This window comes from Phoenix dactylifera, chromosome 15 (assembly GCF_009389715.1).
Source record: "Phoenix dactylifera cultivar Barhee BC4 chromosome 15, palm_55x_up_171113_PBpolish2nd_filt_p, whole genome shotgun sequence".
Lineage (NCBI taxonomy): Eukaryota > Viridiplantae > Streptophyta > Magnoliopsida > Arecales > Arecaceae > Phoenix > Phoenix dactylifera.
Window position 1 is genome coordinate 11,083,030 of NC_052406.1, and position 17,828 is coordinate 11,100,857.

At 38.0% G+C, this 17,828-nt stretch overlaps 2 protein-coding genes across 5 annotated transcripts; both read right to left on the reverse strand.

The window, feature by feature from the left end:
• Positions 1 to 2,184: 2,184 nt before the first annotated feature.
• Positions 2,185 to 8,427, reverse strand: LOC103711550 (iron-sulfur assembly protein IscA-like 1, mitochondrial). 2 transcript variants are annotated; one of them, XM_026806397.2, is made up of 4 exons: positions 8,310 to 8,427; positions 6,611 to 6,828; positions 2,816 to 2,933; positions 2,185 to 2,697 (listed from the first exon to the last, which is right to left on the reverse strand). In XM_026806397.2, exons 2-4 carry the CDS (start codon positions 6,771 to 6,773, stop codon positions 2,592 to 2,594), a joined length of 387 nt encoding a protein of 128 aa, XP_026662198.2. In that variant the 5' UTR covers positions 6,774 to 6,828; positions 8,310 to 8,427; the 3' UTR covers positions 2,185 to 2,591. The 2 variants fall into 2 exon arrangements, with proteins under 2 accessions (XP_026662198.2, XP_026662197.2); XM_026806396.2 differs by having other exon boundaries at positions 6,584 to 6,828.
• Positions 8,428 to 10,684: 2,257 nt separating this feature from the next.
• LOC103711548 (phosphatidylinositol/phosphatidylcholine transfer protein SFH12-like) lies at positions 10,685 to 17,319 on the reverse strand. Of its 3 annotated transcripts, none has more exons than XM_008797740.4 (15): positions 17,201 to 17,319; positions 16,363 to 16,501; positions 15,396 to 15,684; positions 15,034 to 15,133; positions 14,499 to 14,765; positions 14,083 to 14,160; positions 13,881 to 13,982; positions 13,758 to 13,807; positions 13,437 to 13,530; positions 13,233 to 13,328; positions 12,979 to 13,113; positions 12,098 to 12,227; positions 11,547 to 11,938; positions 11,318 to 11,404; positions 10,685 to 10,948 (listed from the first exon to the last, which is right to left on the reverse strand). In XM_008797740.4, the coding sequence occupies exons 2-15, from the start codon at positions 16,412 to 16,414 to the stop codon at positions 10,931 to 10,933; spliced, it is 1,890 nt and encodes a 629-aa protein (XP_008795962.2). In that variant the 5' UTR covers positions 16,415 to 16,501; positions 17,201 to 17,319; the 3' UTR covers positions 10,685 to 10,930. The 3 variants fall into 3 exon arrangements, with proteins under 3 accessions (XP_008795962.2, XP_017699399.2, XP_026662196.2); XM_017843910.3 differs by having other exon boundaries at positions 12,997 to 13,113; positions 17,201 to 17,297; XM_026806395.2 differs by having other exon boundaries at positions 16,363 to 16,427; positions 17,201 to 17,289.
• Positions 17,320 to 17,828: the final 509 nt, after the last annotated feature.

The following is a 17,828-nucleotide window of genomic DNA, read 5'->3' on the forward strand; positions in this document are numbered from 1 at the left end:
GGTTGCTGCTTGGACTCGGTGTCAACTCCAAATCAGAACTATTCCACATGCTTATCATGCAAGCATAAAAAGGATTATAATGATAGCATCTCTCCTGGGTGCCATTAAATTTTGAAAAATGGGATGCCATTTTGTTAGATCTATGCCTGATGATTGGTCATGAATAATGATTTCATCATCTTGGATAATGGATAATGCAATTGTATTTTGTGAGAAAAAGAAGAGAGACTTAAATGGTAGTACAATCATGTAGATCCAAATTGTTTTTGAAATATGTTATCCAAAATTTAAACTTAGAAGCTCCTGTTGATAAGCGGAGAGGTACAGCCACTAGAATTTGCGGCGGATGTTACAATTGTTGTAACAACTTTTTGAAAGCCTTTCGTTATGATGTTATACAACTTTTTACCAAACATCACTATACTATCCAAAAATGTTTTTGGATAGACAAAAAGTACTTTTAGAGAGACAGAAAATGCTTTCTAGCTCATCAAAATTTTTGCCAAACAGGACTTAATAAATTATGGTTGCATGGCATTCCCTCTATTGTGAATGAAAGTATATATTACCTATGCATGACCTAGGTTGTACTAACATGATCAAAACAAAAACTTATGGACCTTGACCGAGAGATTTTGTAGTTACAAATCTATCATGCATTTTAGTATGGAGTAGAATTGCATCTAGGCATTGATTGGAACGAGACGTTATTGTCATTATGAATCCGTTAGCCTCTGTCCTTCGCCTAGGTCAAACAAAAGAGGATCTCAACCTCTAATTTGTTCCCCGATGTGCTGTACTTTAGCATTTTTGAGTTTGGGTTTCTTTCCATCACAGCTACGCGTCTGCAGCCTGCAGGCTGTCGCCAATCTTTTGAACAATGAAAGTGTCTCTAATGTTGATCGCTTACAGTTATTAATGCTGTAGGCTTTCTCCTATGAGGAGAGCCTAGTTCAATTGATGATTTGATGCAGCTTTTTAACAAATTAGCTTCACGTTCTGCGAAGCATAAGCCTGGTACAATGCAGCTATAACTACTTCCTATTCTACATTCGAAGCTTTCACATGCTTCCTGCATTGTTTAGCTCCTCAACTTGCATTTTAATTCCACTTCGTGGCAGGAACGCTAGCTATGTGAGATTAGCAGATCATATATTCTTGCTTGTTTTCTGAAGGTGCTTTTTCTCCAAGCCACTTAACAATGTCTTGATTTTCAGCAAGTAATCTTTAGAAGTTCGGATATTTTTGATCGTTAATTTGCATACTAAATAATCCTACATGTTGCCTGACTGTAAATGTGATGTTGAAGGACGGTTCAGTAACTGGTCACTGGCAGGACAATGCAATGCCTGATGTTCGCTAGAGAATGCATTACCTGTGTTAAGTCGGTTGCATGTTTTAGGTACTTACCATATTTATCATGAATTTTATTTAATGATTCGCCAACCCGGCACACTGACTTATGTTTACAAACAAGGCCGCAACAATGCGGACCAGGCAAGAATCGGAACAGCTCGGGCTATTAGATTGGGGAACAGCTCGGTCCTTTATTTGGCCTCTCTCTCTCTCTCTCTCTCTCTCGCACGCACGCACACATTAATTGATCGCTCGCTCTCTTGCCAAGAATTGTTTTGTAGCAGCATTAAACTCCCAATCAAACCCTAGCTCCTTCTCCCCTTGCCATATTTCTGGTTCTACAAAAATTCATTAAACAAAGATGCTTTCCATCAACCTTCTTTATGACTTCCTCCTCTACCAGATCCATGCTCCTCAGGTGTTCTCCATCGGCCCCCTCCACCACCAAATCAATTCTCCTTAAGCCACCCACAATCTCGACCATCAGAGTATCTTCTTCCAACACCAGTACAAGCCTCTCTCTTCTCTCTCCCTCCCCTCCTTCTCTCTCCTCTCTCCAGCATGGCATAACTTCTTAGAATACATTCTCACTATACCGAACCAGCGGATGCATCTCTGGCACAGATTTGGCGAACCTTGCTTGAGAACCATTAGCATGACCTCGACATGATGGGCAATTGGATAGTAAAAACTTGGATAACGATACTGCAATCTGTATATGTGAAGTTGTCTCCTAAATCCAAAGCCAATCTCTTTGTATCTGGCTCAGGTCCAGAACAAACCAAGACACTCTCTTTGTATCATTCTTATTTCTCTGACATTATTTAGCAGAAATTTCAATCAATATTATTTGATGTACAGAATTATGTAGCTCCATAGTTTCCCTCGATATTAAATTGCAAGTCTGGCAATACGATGCAAACCTTTCAGATACAAATATTTATGATACATCCAAGAATGACATTATATAGAAGATACACCAAAATGCTTACACGCAGGCTCTCATAATTCTACGACCATGCATGCAGAGAATACAAGATTGCAGGACTGCTGTTGCACAAAACTTGCTCCTACAAAAGATTTGCTGATTTAGTTAATGCACAGCAAACTGTTTGATCTCAGCAGCAAAATGGCTTTATCGGTTCCATGTCGCAGCTTTGTATGACGTTCTCTCAGTGTAAAATTGTAAGAAGTTTCAGATCGTCTGTCAGACAATTGGACTAGTCCTAAAAATATTATATACCACCTGATTTAGCATTTTGAGTCCTGCTTGTTGTCATAAAGGATTCGCCACAACCACATTGCCCTTTCGAATTTGGATTAATAAAAATGAACTCTGACCTGCACAACAATCACCATTTGAGAAAATAGTAAAATGCTTTGTTTTATAGCCTCCAAAAGAAAAATCATAAGAAAGAATAAAGCTAGGTTATTAATTAGAACTTAGAAGCAAGCTTACTTTAGTGCATCATCAACAAAGTCCATCTTGGTTCCAATTACATGCATGAGAGCTTTTGGATCAATTAATATCTTGACACCTTTGTCCTCCACCAGTTCATCAAATTTCCCCTTCTCGTCTGTAGCAAAGCAAACATCATTTCACTTCATTAGTAGCAGAACAAAATATCTAAGGATGTGTCACTTAATTAAAACAATTCAAGAAGGGGAAAGAGAGAGTGGGAGAAAAAAAGGATAAACAGTGACAGGAAACTCAAGTTTATTTCAAAGTACTCAACCTATGTAAAATCACAAGTAGATCATGATGGAAATAGAGTCAATGATCTAGGTTTGATCCCAGACTTAATATTTCTTACTGGAGATATTTTCAAACCATCAACACAAAGTACTTAGACCAGCTACTTTTTTCCCTGTTAGAGCTAATATCACCCTGAAGGCCCATATACTTTGAGAAACTAGAGAAGTTCTATTACATAGAGAAATTCTTTGATATATCCTAATTGCCATATCTCAATGACAGATCAACATCATTCATCAAACTGCTGATATAACCATAATATGGATTTTTGCTATGTTGATCTCCTCAAGAGAGCAATAGTTTGAAGGCTAATGAACTCTATCCTGCAGCCAAAAGGCTTAACTGCTACCAACATTGGTATTACTCCATCAACAGTCATAAAATAATAATAATAAAAAACCCTCCAATTTGGTTCCCAGTAACTAGTATATTGCTAATGGTACTGATCTCCCTGAGTAGTAGGTTATCCCAAACAACCTTAACATTCATAAATCTGTCAGAGTCTGCAACGGATCTGCCATGTCACAGGCAAATTTGAGAGAGCACACTGCTGTAAACCTACAGTAATTTTATGTACATTACAATTTTACATATATGCACACCAACATTTTTTACAAGTTAACAACGACTCAGTCTAATAAGTATAATAATTTTCATAAAACTTGTGGAAGCCATAAGCCAGCAAATTTAAGTACAGTTACTGTTGACATATAACCTTTTTCAGATCTTTCATATTACACTAATCAACATGCAACACAAGCTTTTCTCAAAACATCTCATGCTACCCATTCAGCCATTCATGGATAACCTACCTATGTTGTTAGTATTACCGTTTCCTTTCAGACAAGTCCTACATGTTCTTGTCAGGGAGTTTATCGAGCATTGCTCCATATATTTCTATCCTTCATCAGTTTATACCATATGAATGTATTTCATACTCCAGCAGCCAACTTAAACCTTGTCTCTCATGGTTGAACTCTGGCTTAGCAGTCTCATCTCTGCTAAATAGATCTTGCATGTCCTCATCCATTTGCTTGCTCAGCATTTCAATGCAATGCAAGATAGTGCTACTTGCTGTAGTGTGAGAAAACTATCCTTGGAATTCTATCACTACCTTACCAAACATTGATCCATGAAGCTGACTCCATATGAATTATATGAGGCTTGCTAATTGTAATTAAGGTTGAGCTACATGACTGTTATGTGATACTCTAGCAAGATATTTTTGCTTTAGCTAATCCATTTCTATATGAAATTTGACGTAACACTTTATGACGTATAATGTAAGACATGATGAATTTGACAGAACTTGCTAGGAATTGAAAGAAGAGACAGAAGGTGAAGGAAAAGAAAAAAAAACATATGGAACTTAACATATATAGTTAAATGTAACAACAACGCAAATATTCAACATCCAAAATAAACTACATGCTCTTAGAAAGATCTCACCAAGGTCATCAAAGGCAGCCATCCAACCACCTAGGCATGCCCTTTCGTGGGTTCTTTAGGCTCAGCATCCGCTGGAGCGACCAGGTTTGCACCTAGGCTAGCACCTAGGCATCCAAGCATTGTTCGCTTAAGTGGGTGCCTCTGTGCTAGGTCTATGAAAGGGTTCTAATATATAATTCTCTCTTCAAGTATAAAAATGTTTCAAAAGAGAAATAAATGGAAAACAATTAATATAAGTAGGAAGTATCTTCTAACAACTTAAATCTAAATGCTTCAACCCATATCCCATTAACATCATCGTGTTACAAGGAAAAGTGGTTACAGCAAGGAAACAGAGAGAAAAGGGGGAAGAGGAGGCAGTGATTGGGGAAAGCAACTAATGAATATCAAAAGGAAGTGATCCATGAGGGCAAATGCTTATGTCCTTCAGTCCTTTCTAGTTTTTCCTTTCTAACTTCTGCAGTCCTCCTTCGCCCCTTTCGGCATACTCTTTTTCTTCAAAGTAGGCCTCCTCCTTCTCCCTTTCCTCCTCTGCTCCAAAGAGCTTAATGTTAAAATAAAATTTTGACATCCATAAATAGCTATCCTTCTTCCATCCCTCTTATTGACATGAAGTTCTTCACTTCAGATATATGCAAGCTCTCAATATGTCTTCGTTTGGCACTTCATACACCTGTGTTTACATTCAAAATTTTTCTCTCATCAACTGTCTTTTTGTTGGTAATGCCTAGAACTATGATAGCCATAGCCATGGATCTAACAAACTGTAGCCTCAAAACCTAAAAATTAACCAAAAACAAGCTGCTAATCCAATCTTTATTATTATTTTTTAATTTAGAAGGCTCAATAGGGATCAACCAACAAAAAAGATTAAAAAAAAAATAAAAACAAAAGCAAAACTCTGCAGTTAGAGTTGTTTGTGATTGCTCAATCTGATGGTCAAAGTGTAATGTATATTTTCTTATATGTTATACATAACCATCCACAACCTGTTATGTGCATTACTCGTGAATATTGTCAGATGTGTAGATAAATATGACCCATTTTATTGTAATCTATAGTTTATATTGGTGTGCCTATATGCCAATACATGTCAATATGCAAAAAATGAAGAACTAGGAGAACATATAAAATTGTCTATCAGTTAATAGGCACATGTACACATATTTAATGACAAAAGAAGGTAAATAAATACTGAATAGGAATCTTAGAGGATTAGATGAACTAACATTATATTGTAGAACCAAAAATTTGACTAGCTCAACCTGAACATGCAAGTTAATACATCTTTCTAGCAACCAATGGCATGTGGCACAATTGACAGTAGTTCACTTTAGCCAAGCAAATGACATCAATTGGTCTACAAATACTCCAAGAGACTGCTTAGATGCCCAATCATCCTATCCTTCTGGCATACTTTACATATGTGAGAATCGACAAGACGAGTAGGGAAGACAGGAATACAAGCTATTGGTGAAGGCCATTGATCTCCTGATATTGAGTTTGGTGGGCCACCTGAATGAAGAAAGATTCCCATGCCATCCCCCTCAAACCCCGCACCAACACCCCCCCCCCCCCCCCCCCACCACCACCACCACCATCACCCACCAACAAAAAAAAAAAAGAAGAATCTCTCAGACCTCTTCATCCTTCTGCCTAATTTTTGCATACCTTCCACACAAACTCTAAAATAGTCTCGACATAAAATATATTCTACTCAACAAAAGAAAATTTAAGACATTAAACACAGCAAGTCCCTTAAAATAAAAGAATAATTCTAGGAATTACGAAATCAATGAAGTGACAGGTGCATAAATGAATTTTTTTCAAACTCTATCAGCACTATTCACAAAGCAAATAATTATAAGAAGTTAGTTCCTTCCATTTGACATCTTTAAATCAATGTGACAAGATCAGATTATCTTTTACTTACAGTCATTCTTAGCTGTTTAAGCAACAAGTTTAAATGAATAAAAAAAAAAGAAATCAAAGAAATGGTGAAGAAAATGTGAGAAACCAAACCAGAATAATTGAGGGTGTAGGATAAACCATTGCAACCGCGGGCCTTGACACCGAGCTTAAGATATGGGCGCTGACGGAGGTTAAGGAGGTGGCATATCCTAGCAGCAGCAGCATCTGTCAAAGTCAAGGCCTGCTTACGTACAGAAGGCCCTGCCCTCTCTGCCATGGCCTTTAATGAAGAAGCAGCCATCTCTATAAAGTCTTCGGACAACACCAGCAGCTTAAAGTATCAGCCACAATAGTTCCTGTGGAAGGTGAGGATACATTCATCATCAATCAATATCTGAGTAATGTATAAACAAGAAAGTTTCCATACCAAAATTCACAATGGACAACGGGTTCCTGGAACCCAAAGCAACATGTGAAACAATAGTGGAAGTATGGCTGGAAATGTAAAGCGACGTCAAAAAAACATGCAGGAAGTGTGTAATAATGGATATATATAGTCACCTTAAGACTATTGAAGAATGGGTTCCATTTTCTTCCCAACTTCTAATGTAGGCACATTTTTGCAGGTGAAGTTTACAGGATGGGCATCTATTACCATGCATGTCAAGAAAGAGAGGAAGAGAGGCCCCTCAATTTTCTTGCTGTAAATTTCTGTACAACATTACAGACATAGCATTTTGGCTCGGTGTACTGCCACCAATTGCAGCTCCAGAATCAATAGCCCACTAAGGTCTCTCTCCTGTATGGCAGTTGGGTATTAGTGCAACAAGGGAGGCAGGTGATTTCATGTGGGATTGGGTCCAAGAGAGCCACATCAGCTCATTGAGCACCAAAATGGAAGCAGGGAATGGAGTTGCAATCTGAAACATTCTCCTGTGACTAAGGCTGTGCTGTATTACTCAGAGTGAGCAAGCAAGCAAAAGATGAACTTTTACTTAAGTCCTTCATTTGTTTTGCAGTTTTGGCTCATAATCCCATTTCGGTCATTTTATCTTCAAATTCTTCCTTTTCTTATATCCCAAAGATGTTCTAAATAAATTGCATTCAAAGGCAAGGCTGCACGTATACTAGATGATTGTCTACCGACAAAATTTTACCATAAAAAATATTAAATCAAGATACATAAAAGAAATGAATTAAGTTTTGCTTTAGAAGTATTCCGTACTGAATTTTCTACTTTTCCTAAAAGAAAATCAATTCCAGAAAGTTTAAGTTCAAAAATATTTCTTTTTTTTTTAACGCAGAAATGTGACTTGGAATCAATTTTCGATTTTCTTCATTCATGACATTCTTCTTATTCTTCCTTTTGTTCGGAAGGGGGGAAAAGAGACCAACCCCTAAGCTTCTCCTAAGCTCAGCGAAACCAGGGCAGATTAAAAATTACTCGCCGCTTAAACTAACGATAAATTAGAAAACAATAACTGGTGTATAAAGAGATCCTTCACCGAGGGTGAATTATGAAAAGATTCACCTCGCGGAGTGCTCACAAATTTATTGATGCGATGACGAAAACAACAAACCCTAGCCGTCCTTACCCTGGAACCGACTCAAAATCCCTATGTTTTACGACAAGAACACTCGCCAAACTTCAGAAAGAGATTTCGAAAAAATATAAAGTGAAAGAAAATTAAACGTAAAATAAAATTCAGAGAAAAGGGATCGAAACATTCAGATTAAGAGATAGAATTCGAATCATTCAGATCAAAAAAACCTGAAAGAACAAAATAGAATTCACGAAAAGGTATCGAAGGATTCACAGATGAATTCGATGACTGACCTGCGGGGGAGATGAATCGAAGCAAGTGATTTTGGATCGATGAGAGGGGCGACGTGCGAACCCCGACTCTCGATGTTTTTCTTTCTTTCTTTTTTTCCTCCCCTTTTTAAAAACTCGAAACGAGGCGGTTTCCTTCCTTTATATTGACGGTGCTTCGGCTAGATATGGGTGACACTTGTCCTGTCTATGCTTGGTGAGTTCAGTTTCCGCCGTGCACCTCATTATCAGATACGTGGCAGGCGCTGGTTGGACAAAATCCGTGTTAGATGGAACGCCTGCAGGTTTCTCCATTACTTACGTTATTTACGTAAATAACGTTATTTACCTTATCGGACGCTTTTATCGGAACGTGTCTACGTTTGTTATAGATGAGCTTAAGGTCCTCTTTGGGGAAGCTGTTAGTAGTAGAACTTTTGAAAGTAGAACTGTTGAAAATAGAACTGTCTAAAGTAGAGCGTTTATAAAATGTCGTTTGCTGTTTGGTAACTACATTTATAAAATGCTGTGGCACTTTAACATGTGTTTGGTAAATAAATTGAGAAAGTACTTTGGTGTGACAAAATGACCATAAAGGATATTACCAGTATTATATAACAGAGCATAATAAAATATAATATGTCTTAATACATAAATATATGATATAGTATAATATTAATGTAATGTAATATAATAATATTATAATATAGTACTATAATATTATGTATTATAGAATAATAATTTAATATAATATTAAATTATTTAACATAACATATCAATATATTATGATATAATATAATATAATATTATATTTATAGTATAATATAATAATAAATATATAAAATATTATAATTATTAGTGTAAATTAATTTTTCATCATTCTAATGACCATTTATCTCTCTAACAAATTTTCTAGCTAGGTGATAAAATTGGTTAAATATTTACTAATATTTTTATTTATTTATTTATTTAGATCAGATTATTTGCCACTCACTCATTATTTTTCTTTTTATTTATTTATTTTATTTATTTATTTTATTTATTTATTTTATTTGTTTTTTATTTTATTTCATTGAAATATAGAGGGATCACCGGTCTTGGGTGGTAGCCGGCATGGTGGCTGCCATCGTGGGCAACCACGAGCTCCCAAAACAAAAAAAAGAAAAAAAAAAGAAGAAAAAGGAACATAGGCGGTGAGGTTGAGAGGAAGAAGAAGATAGAGAGGGAGAGGGAGAGAATGGGTGAGAGAGGAAGAGGCGGGATAAGGGTTTTAGGGGAAAAAGTGTGATTTAAATGGGGGTATTTTGGTTCAAAAAACAACTTTCCGACAAAGTTGAAAACAGCATTTTCGGAAAACTCTAAATTGGAACTTTTCCCCAAAAGCTGTTTTCAGCTTCCTGCAAAAGCTGAAACAGCTTTCCGAAAATTTTACCAAACACTATTTTTTATCTAAAAATACTTTTGGAGGGCTAAAAAGTGCTTTTTGGCCTTCCAAAAGCTCTCCCAAATAGGGCCTAAGCTTGTTCCGGATGAAGCCTGGCCCCGTCAAGCACAAAAGAATTTAGGATTAATCAAGAAAGAGTTTTTTTTTTCAGTAAGGTTGGAAGGTTGCATGACCTTCACTAGTAAAGCAAATGCAGCTAGTTTAGGTTGAAACAATAATCAAGAAAGAGAATGGAAGCTCTGGTTTCCAGTGAGAGATTATTTCAAGCCGCCATAATTAAGGTGCATTCCAGCTTGTCTTAAGATGGTTTTGTCATGGCTAGCCAACAAGCAATCCTTGTAGTTCTTTGTGTTGTTACCGTTACGCTACCAAAAGATTGACAAGGATGGTTGCAAGAAGTGTCGGAAAATACCAAGCAAGGAGATGATTTGGACCACAAAAATGTCATGTTTGGAGAGGCATGCAATACAATCATGTGCATTCTTGAATGGAGGTTAGGTAGATTGAAGGATTGTGATGTAATACAAGAACGAGCACAATGGAATCACTTTGGATCGAGATAGTGGTAAGAGTCTGAAGGTGAAAGGATGTCGATGTCTCACTCGCATGCGTAATTCCCTTTCGTGTCATGTTAAGGAGTGGAAAATTCAGGCCTTCCAAGTCGTGCTTTAATAAAAAAATCGTGACACAAGTGGATTCTTTCACAAGATCCAGGTTGCAAACTGAAAGCGGAATGCAACAAGAGCTCTGGCTGACAGAATTCTTGGTATGTAGCTCAAAATCCTCGGATGGAGATCATTTATCTGCTACTTTTTCAGACGTAACTGTAGCCAACGACCTGTTTCTCTTCTGTAAGTGCAAGTCAACTGCAAATGAGTAAGGAATCACTAGAGAATTCGCACTTCATGCAGAAAAGGTGCCAAGATAGATAGCTGAGGCTTGTTGATAATTTGAATGTCTGAACCATCTATTAGATGTTAATAGATGCCTGGCTGACTTTATTTAGATTATCAGGAATCAATAGGCAATAAGATTTACTTAGAACAGTTTCGTCTTGAGAAAATCATGAAGTTTTATATTCAACTGATCAGTTTGGCAAATCCAAACATAAAGGAGTACACTCAAGTGTATTTTCTGTCGAGAGAAACTCGGCCAGCTACGTCAAATTCACAGCTTTATTTTCAAAACCTGCGGCCTCCATTTACCAGCAAAATGGGTTCTGCAATGAAAAAGGAAAAAGAATTAATAATATGGTGAGAAGGAAGGAGATTCATGCAGCTGCAAAATATAAATGAAACATCTTTTATGAAGGGAATACCTATGTTTCTGAGTAATAAAAAAAAAAAAAAAAAAACTAACCAAGTACCTCCAATAAACCAAAAGAACCTGAAAGCATTTCTTTCAGCAGAACTTTACATTCTTAAAATGAATGGACTATTAGACAGCCATCAGAAAACTTGGCTATATCTCCGAACTAATTCAGGGCATTACGTTCCATCCTAAAGAGAAGAGTAGAGGTTCTAGGGATTACATGATAGAAAGGGACTGGTCTGAAGGACAGGATCCTTCACAGCTTAAGATAACTTACCAACTTGCTCTTCTTCTTCTTCTTCTTCTTCTTCTTCTCAACGTAAGCAAGAAGCTCCTCCTGCCGAACAAAAGCATCCTCCAGAGCCTGCAAAAAGGAAAAAGAAGAACAAAACATATGCAAACCTCAAATAAGAGCACCAAAACATTGGACTACATTCTAAACTATCACAAATTCGCTTCAAACTGTATCTGTTTTTTTTGCCATTAGGTAGTACTGGTAACGTTACCTTCTTGGTTGCTGCAAGCTCTGCCTCCAAGGCATCCACGCGGCTCACGGCAGCCTTCAACTGCTCCTCCTTCTCAATGGGCATCTCAGCTGGCTTCATGCTTAGGATGTTCACGTTCTCTTCCAACTTCATGAGGCGCTTCATGACAGAGGAGTACTCAGCAGCCGAGACAGTCGATGCAGGCAGTGTCTGCTGCATCTGGCCTTTAACCATCGTCTCTCCACAGTAGACAGGGCTGGCATAGTCAATGGCTGCATCAACAATCTTCTTTGGCACGACACGGGTCACGCGGAGCATGGTGACGATGCCCATGACAAAGGCCATGACTCCGGCAAGGATGTGGTTGCTAAACCCATCAGGACCCTTGTAAACATCTGATAGGCTGTAGACACCTGTGAATAAGAAAATAAATCTTTGGTCGTGTTCTAGAACAAGAGATATCCTTAAAAGTCTTTAGAAATTCATGCTAGCTTGCAGCAGCGGTTGAGGTAATGCCTGAGGCCCCTCATAAACAAAATTAACAAGTTTTATACAAGTTAAGGAATCTGGACCTTTAGAGAGGGCAAGTTGTTTCTCATCCATCACTTCCTTACTCCAGCTGGCATCCACAGCCTTGTCGACCATTGGGATATAATCGACGTCTGCATCTGGAGTAGGGAAGCACTTTTTGGCACTCTGGACCTGAGAGGTTAGAGAAGAGTATAAAGATTATATGAGGTGCAGTATATATTGCCTCAAATCACTTAACAAAATGGTGAAAATCCAGAACGGCGAGCTCAAGTTATTAAAGATGTGCTCTGAGATTCCCCAAATTGCTGATCTTTGATATCTTCTATGGTAGAAAGGAAGCTGAGCTGAGATTATGCTTATGATTAGAATGGCAGATGAATGGCAACTTAATTAATGAAGTCTGTTAAAAATGCTGTCTGAAGCTGAAATTGCTTATAAAGTTCTGAAGATTTAGCTGTTCCTCGAAGTTTGAATGCAATTTCCAACAGATTGGATGACTCTTTTTGTATGCTTAAACACTTGGCAAACCTTCCATCTCTACGTCTGAATCATAAAGGAAACCATGCACCAAAAATTTTTTGAGGAAATCTTGCTTGAAAATAAATAGCATGAATTTGCTTGCAGAGCTACCATTCAGGGCAACGTTCCAGCAATGTTGCTACAGTGCCAAGGCCAAAAAAGGGCATAGTAGTTGGTTTTCTCATTAGTAGATATGCACCAAGCAAAGCTACATATGTTCAGCGAGCCATCAGCTAAGTAGCTCTAGCCGGAATAGGGTGTGAAGGAGCTAAGAAAATGATGCAAATAACCAATCTGGACCAACATCATATGTATGTTTGGGTACTAATTATTTGCAGATTTTTGTGTTTCATTCCTGTACGGAATCATTGAGTTTTAAAAAAAAAAACAATCTGAAAATCACCAGGTAACTCGGACTGACTACTTCCTCCCGAACAGGCGACAAGTGTGGGTGCTCGATCAGCCTTGACATTCTGGGAGAAAGAGGTCGCACATCATCAGCAGCTAGAATAGTCTCTCCACAGAAAGAGTCTTGCCTCTTCATGTTGGAAAGAAAAAGGAAAGTAATGTACCCATCAGTATTGGAATACACCAGTGAAAATACAAGTTTGCAAAGAGAATAAAATGAATGGAGAAATCGGTGGATCAGTTTGTCACCTTAAGGTACACTATCTCATCCTCCGAAATTGTTTTCTCGTCTGTGCCAGAAGGAGCCTGGCACCTTCCATATCTTGCCATGCCACTTTGCACCATCTGTACCTCAGTTTATTAAGTAAGAATCCATTGAAGTACCAAACCGTTTCAAATTAACTTTCAAGAGCTCTAAGGACAAAATGAAGAGAAATGACAGGAATGAGGTACCTTTATAATTTCAGGATCTTTCCATGGGCCTTTGTCTGACCGAAGGCAACCTCCTTTGCAGTTGCAAGTGCCACCAAGGAATTCTGGCAATTCACTGGTAAAAATCCATGAAAGTAAGACCAGCTATGACTATTGTATTTGAATCTATGCATTGATCGACTTGCTTGCACCTTTTAGTTTGCATGTAAGAGCTCTTTTCTAGAAGATTTTTTACTAATTTGAACAGCTACTCGGGTAAGTTATCATTCACAATCGAGTATAGAAAATCTGGACCAAAAATTGGAAAGAAAGAAAAATAGCACTTTAGCCAATAGGACATGCCTGGCATCAATCACTTCAAGCAACTTGCTCTGGTACTTATTTCCCAAAACCTGATAGAAGAAGTTGTTATTAGGTATATTACTCGTGGACACATTACTATATAAAGAGAGAAAAGGAGCTTACATGGATCTTTGCAGTGGTCTTCGGATCAAGGAAGCTCTTCACAGTGTTCCATAGAAGTCTAAATCCCTGACCTGCATTGATAATGAACATACGGCACAAGGTCTGCAGCAGAATGAATAATATCAATATGTTATTTCATAATAGTCATTTCTATTTGATTACTGTATGTGTACCAATTTCATGTAGCACAAATGAGAGATACCTCAGGATAATTATCACCATCAATTTTCTGAAGACGGCTGATTAAATCTCTTGCAACCTTATTGAATTGTTTCATCCCCTAAGTCCAAAATCAGGTCATATTCATGTCAGAAAAGAGGAGTGGGGTGGGGGAGGGGAGTGCACAAGAGAAGTAAAACATTTATCCAAACAATTGGGCATTAAGAGGATCCATCTTAAATGTCAACCAATGCTAAAAACAATTGAGCATTAAGAAGATCCATCTTAAATGTCAACCAGTGCTAAAAAAAGCATGCATATGCTTTTGAGATTCACATTGTAGAAAGCGATAAAGTTATTAGTCGAAAATTTTCAAGAATTTTGGTTTTCTACGGATTTATATTTCAGAAAAGAGGTTTTAGGCATAATGAAAAAACACAGAAGCGACCATCGACATACCACTCCTTGCACATCAAGAATTGTTGTGCTTTGGTCAATGTGTCGTTTTGTTGCAATCGAGCAAGCTGGGAACTTGATGTTAAATGTCCTCTCGAACTCCTTCACGTGGTATTTGATATACCGGTCCATGTTTGTAACTTGCATTAGCTTGTTGGTGTCGATTTGTCCTAGTTTTTCAATGTAGACTGGCCTGCCTTCCTTATCTACACCATGATGACCTTGTGGATAGTACTCCAAGACTTGATCAAGCTCTTTGAAGTCAAAATCCTAAATAGATTAATGGAATGTAAAATGTAAGTGTTAGGTGTAATACGTCGCTCCTAGAGAAAAATGGCATGAAGAAAACATTGGCTTACACACACACACACACACACACACACACTAGATCCGATCTACAGGAAGAACGTCCCTAGCAGTTTTTTTTTTTTTTTGGTGTGTGTGTGTGTGTGTGTGTGGAAAAACCTGACTGAAAAGTTGCCAATGAAACATACAGAACACAAAGCTGAAAACTGTATCATAGAAGAAGGATGGTTACCTCAGCAATTGTGTTAGCACCAAATTCCTTCCTCCATTGAAGCATATCAGCCCACATTTGCTTTGTTTTCTCAATGTCAAACTTCCTGGCCTTCAGAAATCTGCATCATAGACTAATTAATGCCTAGGTTCATGAATATCAACAATGACATGTACAATCAATTGAGCACTGAAATAATTGCCATGCCAAGTATATCATAAATTTCAAACATCAACAACCAAAAACATTCACTTTATCCATGGACTTTGCCACAATTCAGCACATAAAAAATATTTTAAAAAACATCATAGTAAGCATTAGTCACTTCTCAAGATAAATGGGGTGCCATTGATCTTAAATCAAGAATCAGATAAGAAGATGACCTTAGCATCATATGATAGTCATCATGTCTCGATGGTAGCAACTCTTCCAAAATAAGAGTTTGGCGGAAGGCATCAACAGCCTGCATTTCCTCAGCATCGCGCACGTCCTCTATGCAGACAGACATGACCCTACTACTTCTCCTACCCCTTTTTGTCAATGAATTTCTGAACTTTGTGGAGGCATTGATCGCCTTCTTCTTCAGAGATCCTATCCTGGTCTTCCTCTCATCCTCAGAGTTCTCAACATCGGATCTTCTGTCTCGCCTCTCCTCAGGGGTGCCATCTAGACCTGCAACAATTGCAGAAAGATGATATAGCACATGGGAAACCGCTCTTTTTTTGAGCAATATGGAAAACCTCAATTATTACTCAAAAAAGAAAAAACAATTTTCCTGTATAATTAATGATTCTTAGAGAATGTTTCTTTAAAAGAAAAGGGATTCTGAGAGAAAGATGAATGCCAATTTGAATAATCTAACAATTGAGCATAATAAATTATTGTAGATTCTGTGACATAGAACAAATATTAAAGATTCAGGAAACAACAAAATTAAAGGTTTAGCTTTCTAGAAATCTTTCTGACCCAGGGCTACATTGCTGATCTATTGGCTTCATAACTTTCCAAGTATTTTTTTTCTTCCTCCTTTCAACATTGTATATTTCAGTGCCAATAGAGACTTTACCACGGGCCTTGCACCTTTGGAAGACATAATGCCAAATATCAAGAAGATATACATTTGACAACTCAACCATTATCTTCCGAGGACAATTGAATTGAAATTTAGTGTCTGTTACACAAATATAATCTGTCGAATTTCATTCGAGTATATTTGAATCTCAATACAGATAAGAAATTATCTAGTTTTCTGAGACGCTGGTTAGATAACATTAGAACAAGAAAAGAATCATAGGTTGGAAACATAGAACAAAAGAAACAAAATGGAGGAGATTTTTATCTTATGCATACCAGATTTTCCGTGACGGTCAAGAGGTCCCGACATCGCTTCGCTCATGGTCATCTGTGCGCCGGACCTGGTTAAGGACAACAAAGGGGTGGAGAGTTAAGAACTCATCAAGGATACCAGGGCGTATGCCTCTCCAAGCACCTGAAATCCCATCATCTTGAAATCAATAACAAAAATAAGCACTACGACATGGGAATAAGCAGCAAAATATATCTTGACAAATTTCATCTGAAGGGTGGGGTATCTCTAAATAAAGAACTCCGGCTTTCCTAATGATCAGGTGAGAAAGAAAGGAAAATTGAGATTCGGTTTGCCATTATTTTTCTCTTTTCATCATGGAAAGCCCAAAAACAGAACAAATAATCAAGAAAACAAAGGAATGAGTCCAACCATTCATGCAACGAAAGCCATATCAATATCAGAAGCAGCACTAAAATTTGGTTCCAATGCACATGCCAATCCAGGATTAAATTTTGAAGGTTGCAATCTCTTAAAATCTCGATAACGGCGGGGTTTTTATCAGCATAAATGGAAAAAGATATGGCATTATACTGAATTCCAAGAAAAAGATAAAAAGAGGGGATGGAATTAAAAGTAAAAAAAAAAAAGGCTATTTGCCGTGGCGGAGCTAAAACTGGAGCCATTTACATTAGATAAGGATTATTAGACTCCTTTAAAGACCAATGGCAAAATTGAGATAGAAAGTAGCAGCAGGGAAAAGGAGAAAGAAAACCCGATGAAACGAGGAATCCGAAACAGCTGAAGACGAACTCACGGCCAATGGGAATGCAGGTGGAGAAGGGGATAAGAGAAGGAGGACGACGAAGAAGAAAGATTTACCTCTCGGACAAACTTGAGGTTTAGAGAGGGGTGGAGGGAGGGGCACAGTTTAAATGACGTTGGAATCCGCTGACGGGACGACGAGGGGGACACGACTACTCTACGCTACGGTGGATATGACGGAAGAGGAAGAGAGAGGTTGGTTGCGTTGGTATTTTTTTGGAGCTGTTGACGAGGTCTCTGCCGTTGGGGGGGACACAGAGAGAGAGAGGCCGAAATGCAAGCCACTCCATAAACTCCAAATACTAATTTAATGGATGAATACTTTAGAGAGAGAGAGAGAGATAGAGAGAGAGAGAGATCCTAGTGCTTAGATTTGCCCCACCGCAGAACCACGTCCAACGGCTAGTTGTTGGATGTGAATTGGGACAACTGTGGAGGCGCGAATAGCGAACAGCAAATTCTAGAACGGGAGATATAAGTAATAGGGACTCACCGGACCGGGGTGTCGGCCTCTGATCTATGTGAAATGCTGTCTGCTGTCTGCCTGCAGCAGCTGAATGGTGCTTCATTTGATATAGATTTAGGGAAAAAAAAAAGGAGAATTTACTTTCCCATTTAGAGACTCCACAGTAACAAAAAGTCCTTGTTAATTAAATCTAAAACAACCGGTCCAGAAACTTTCCAA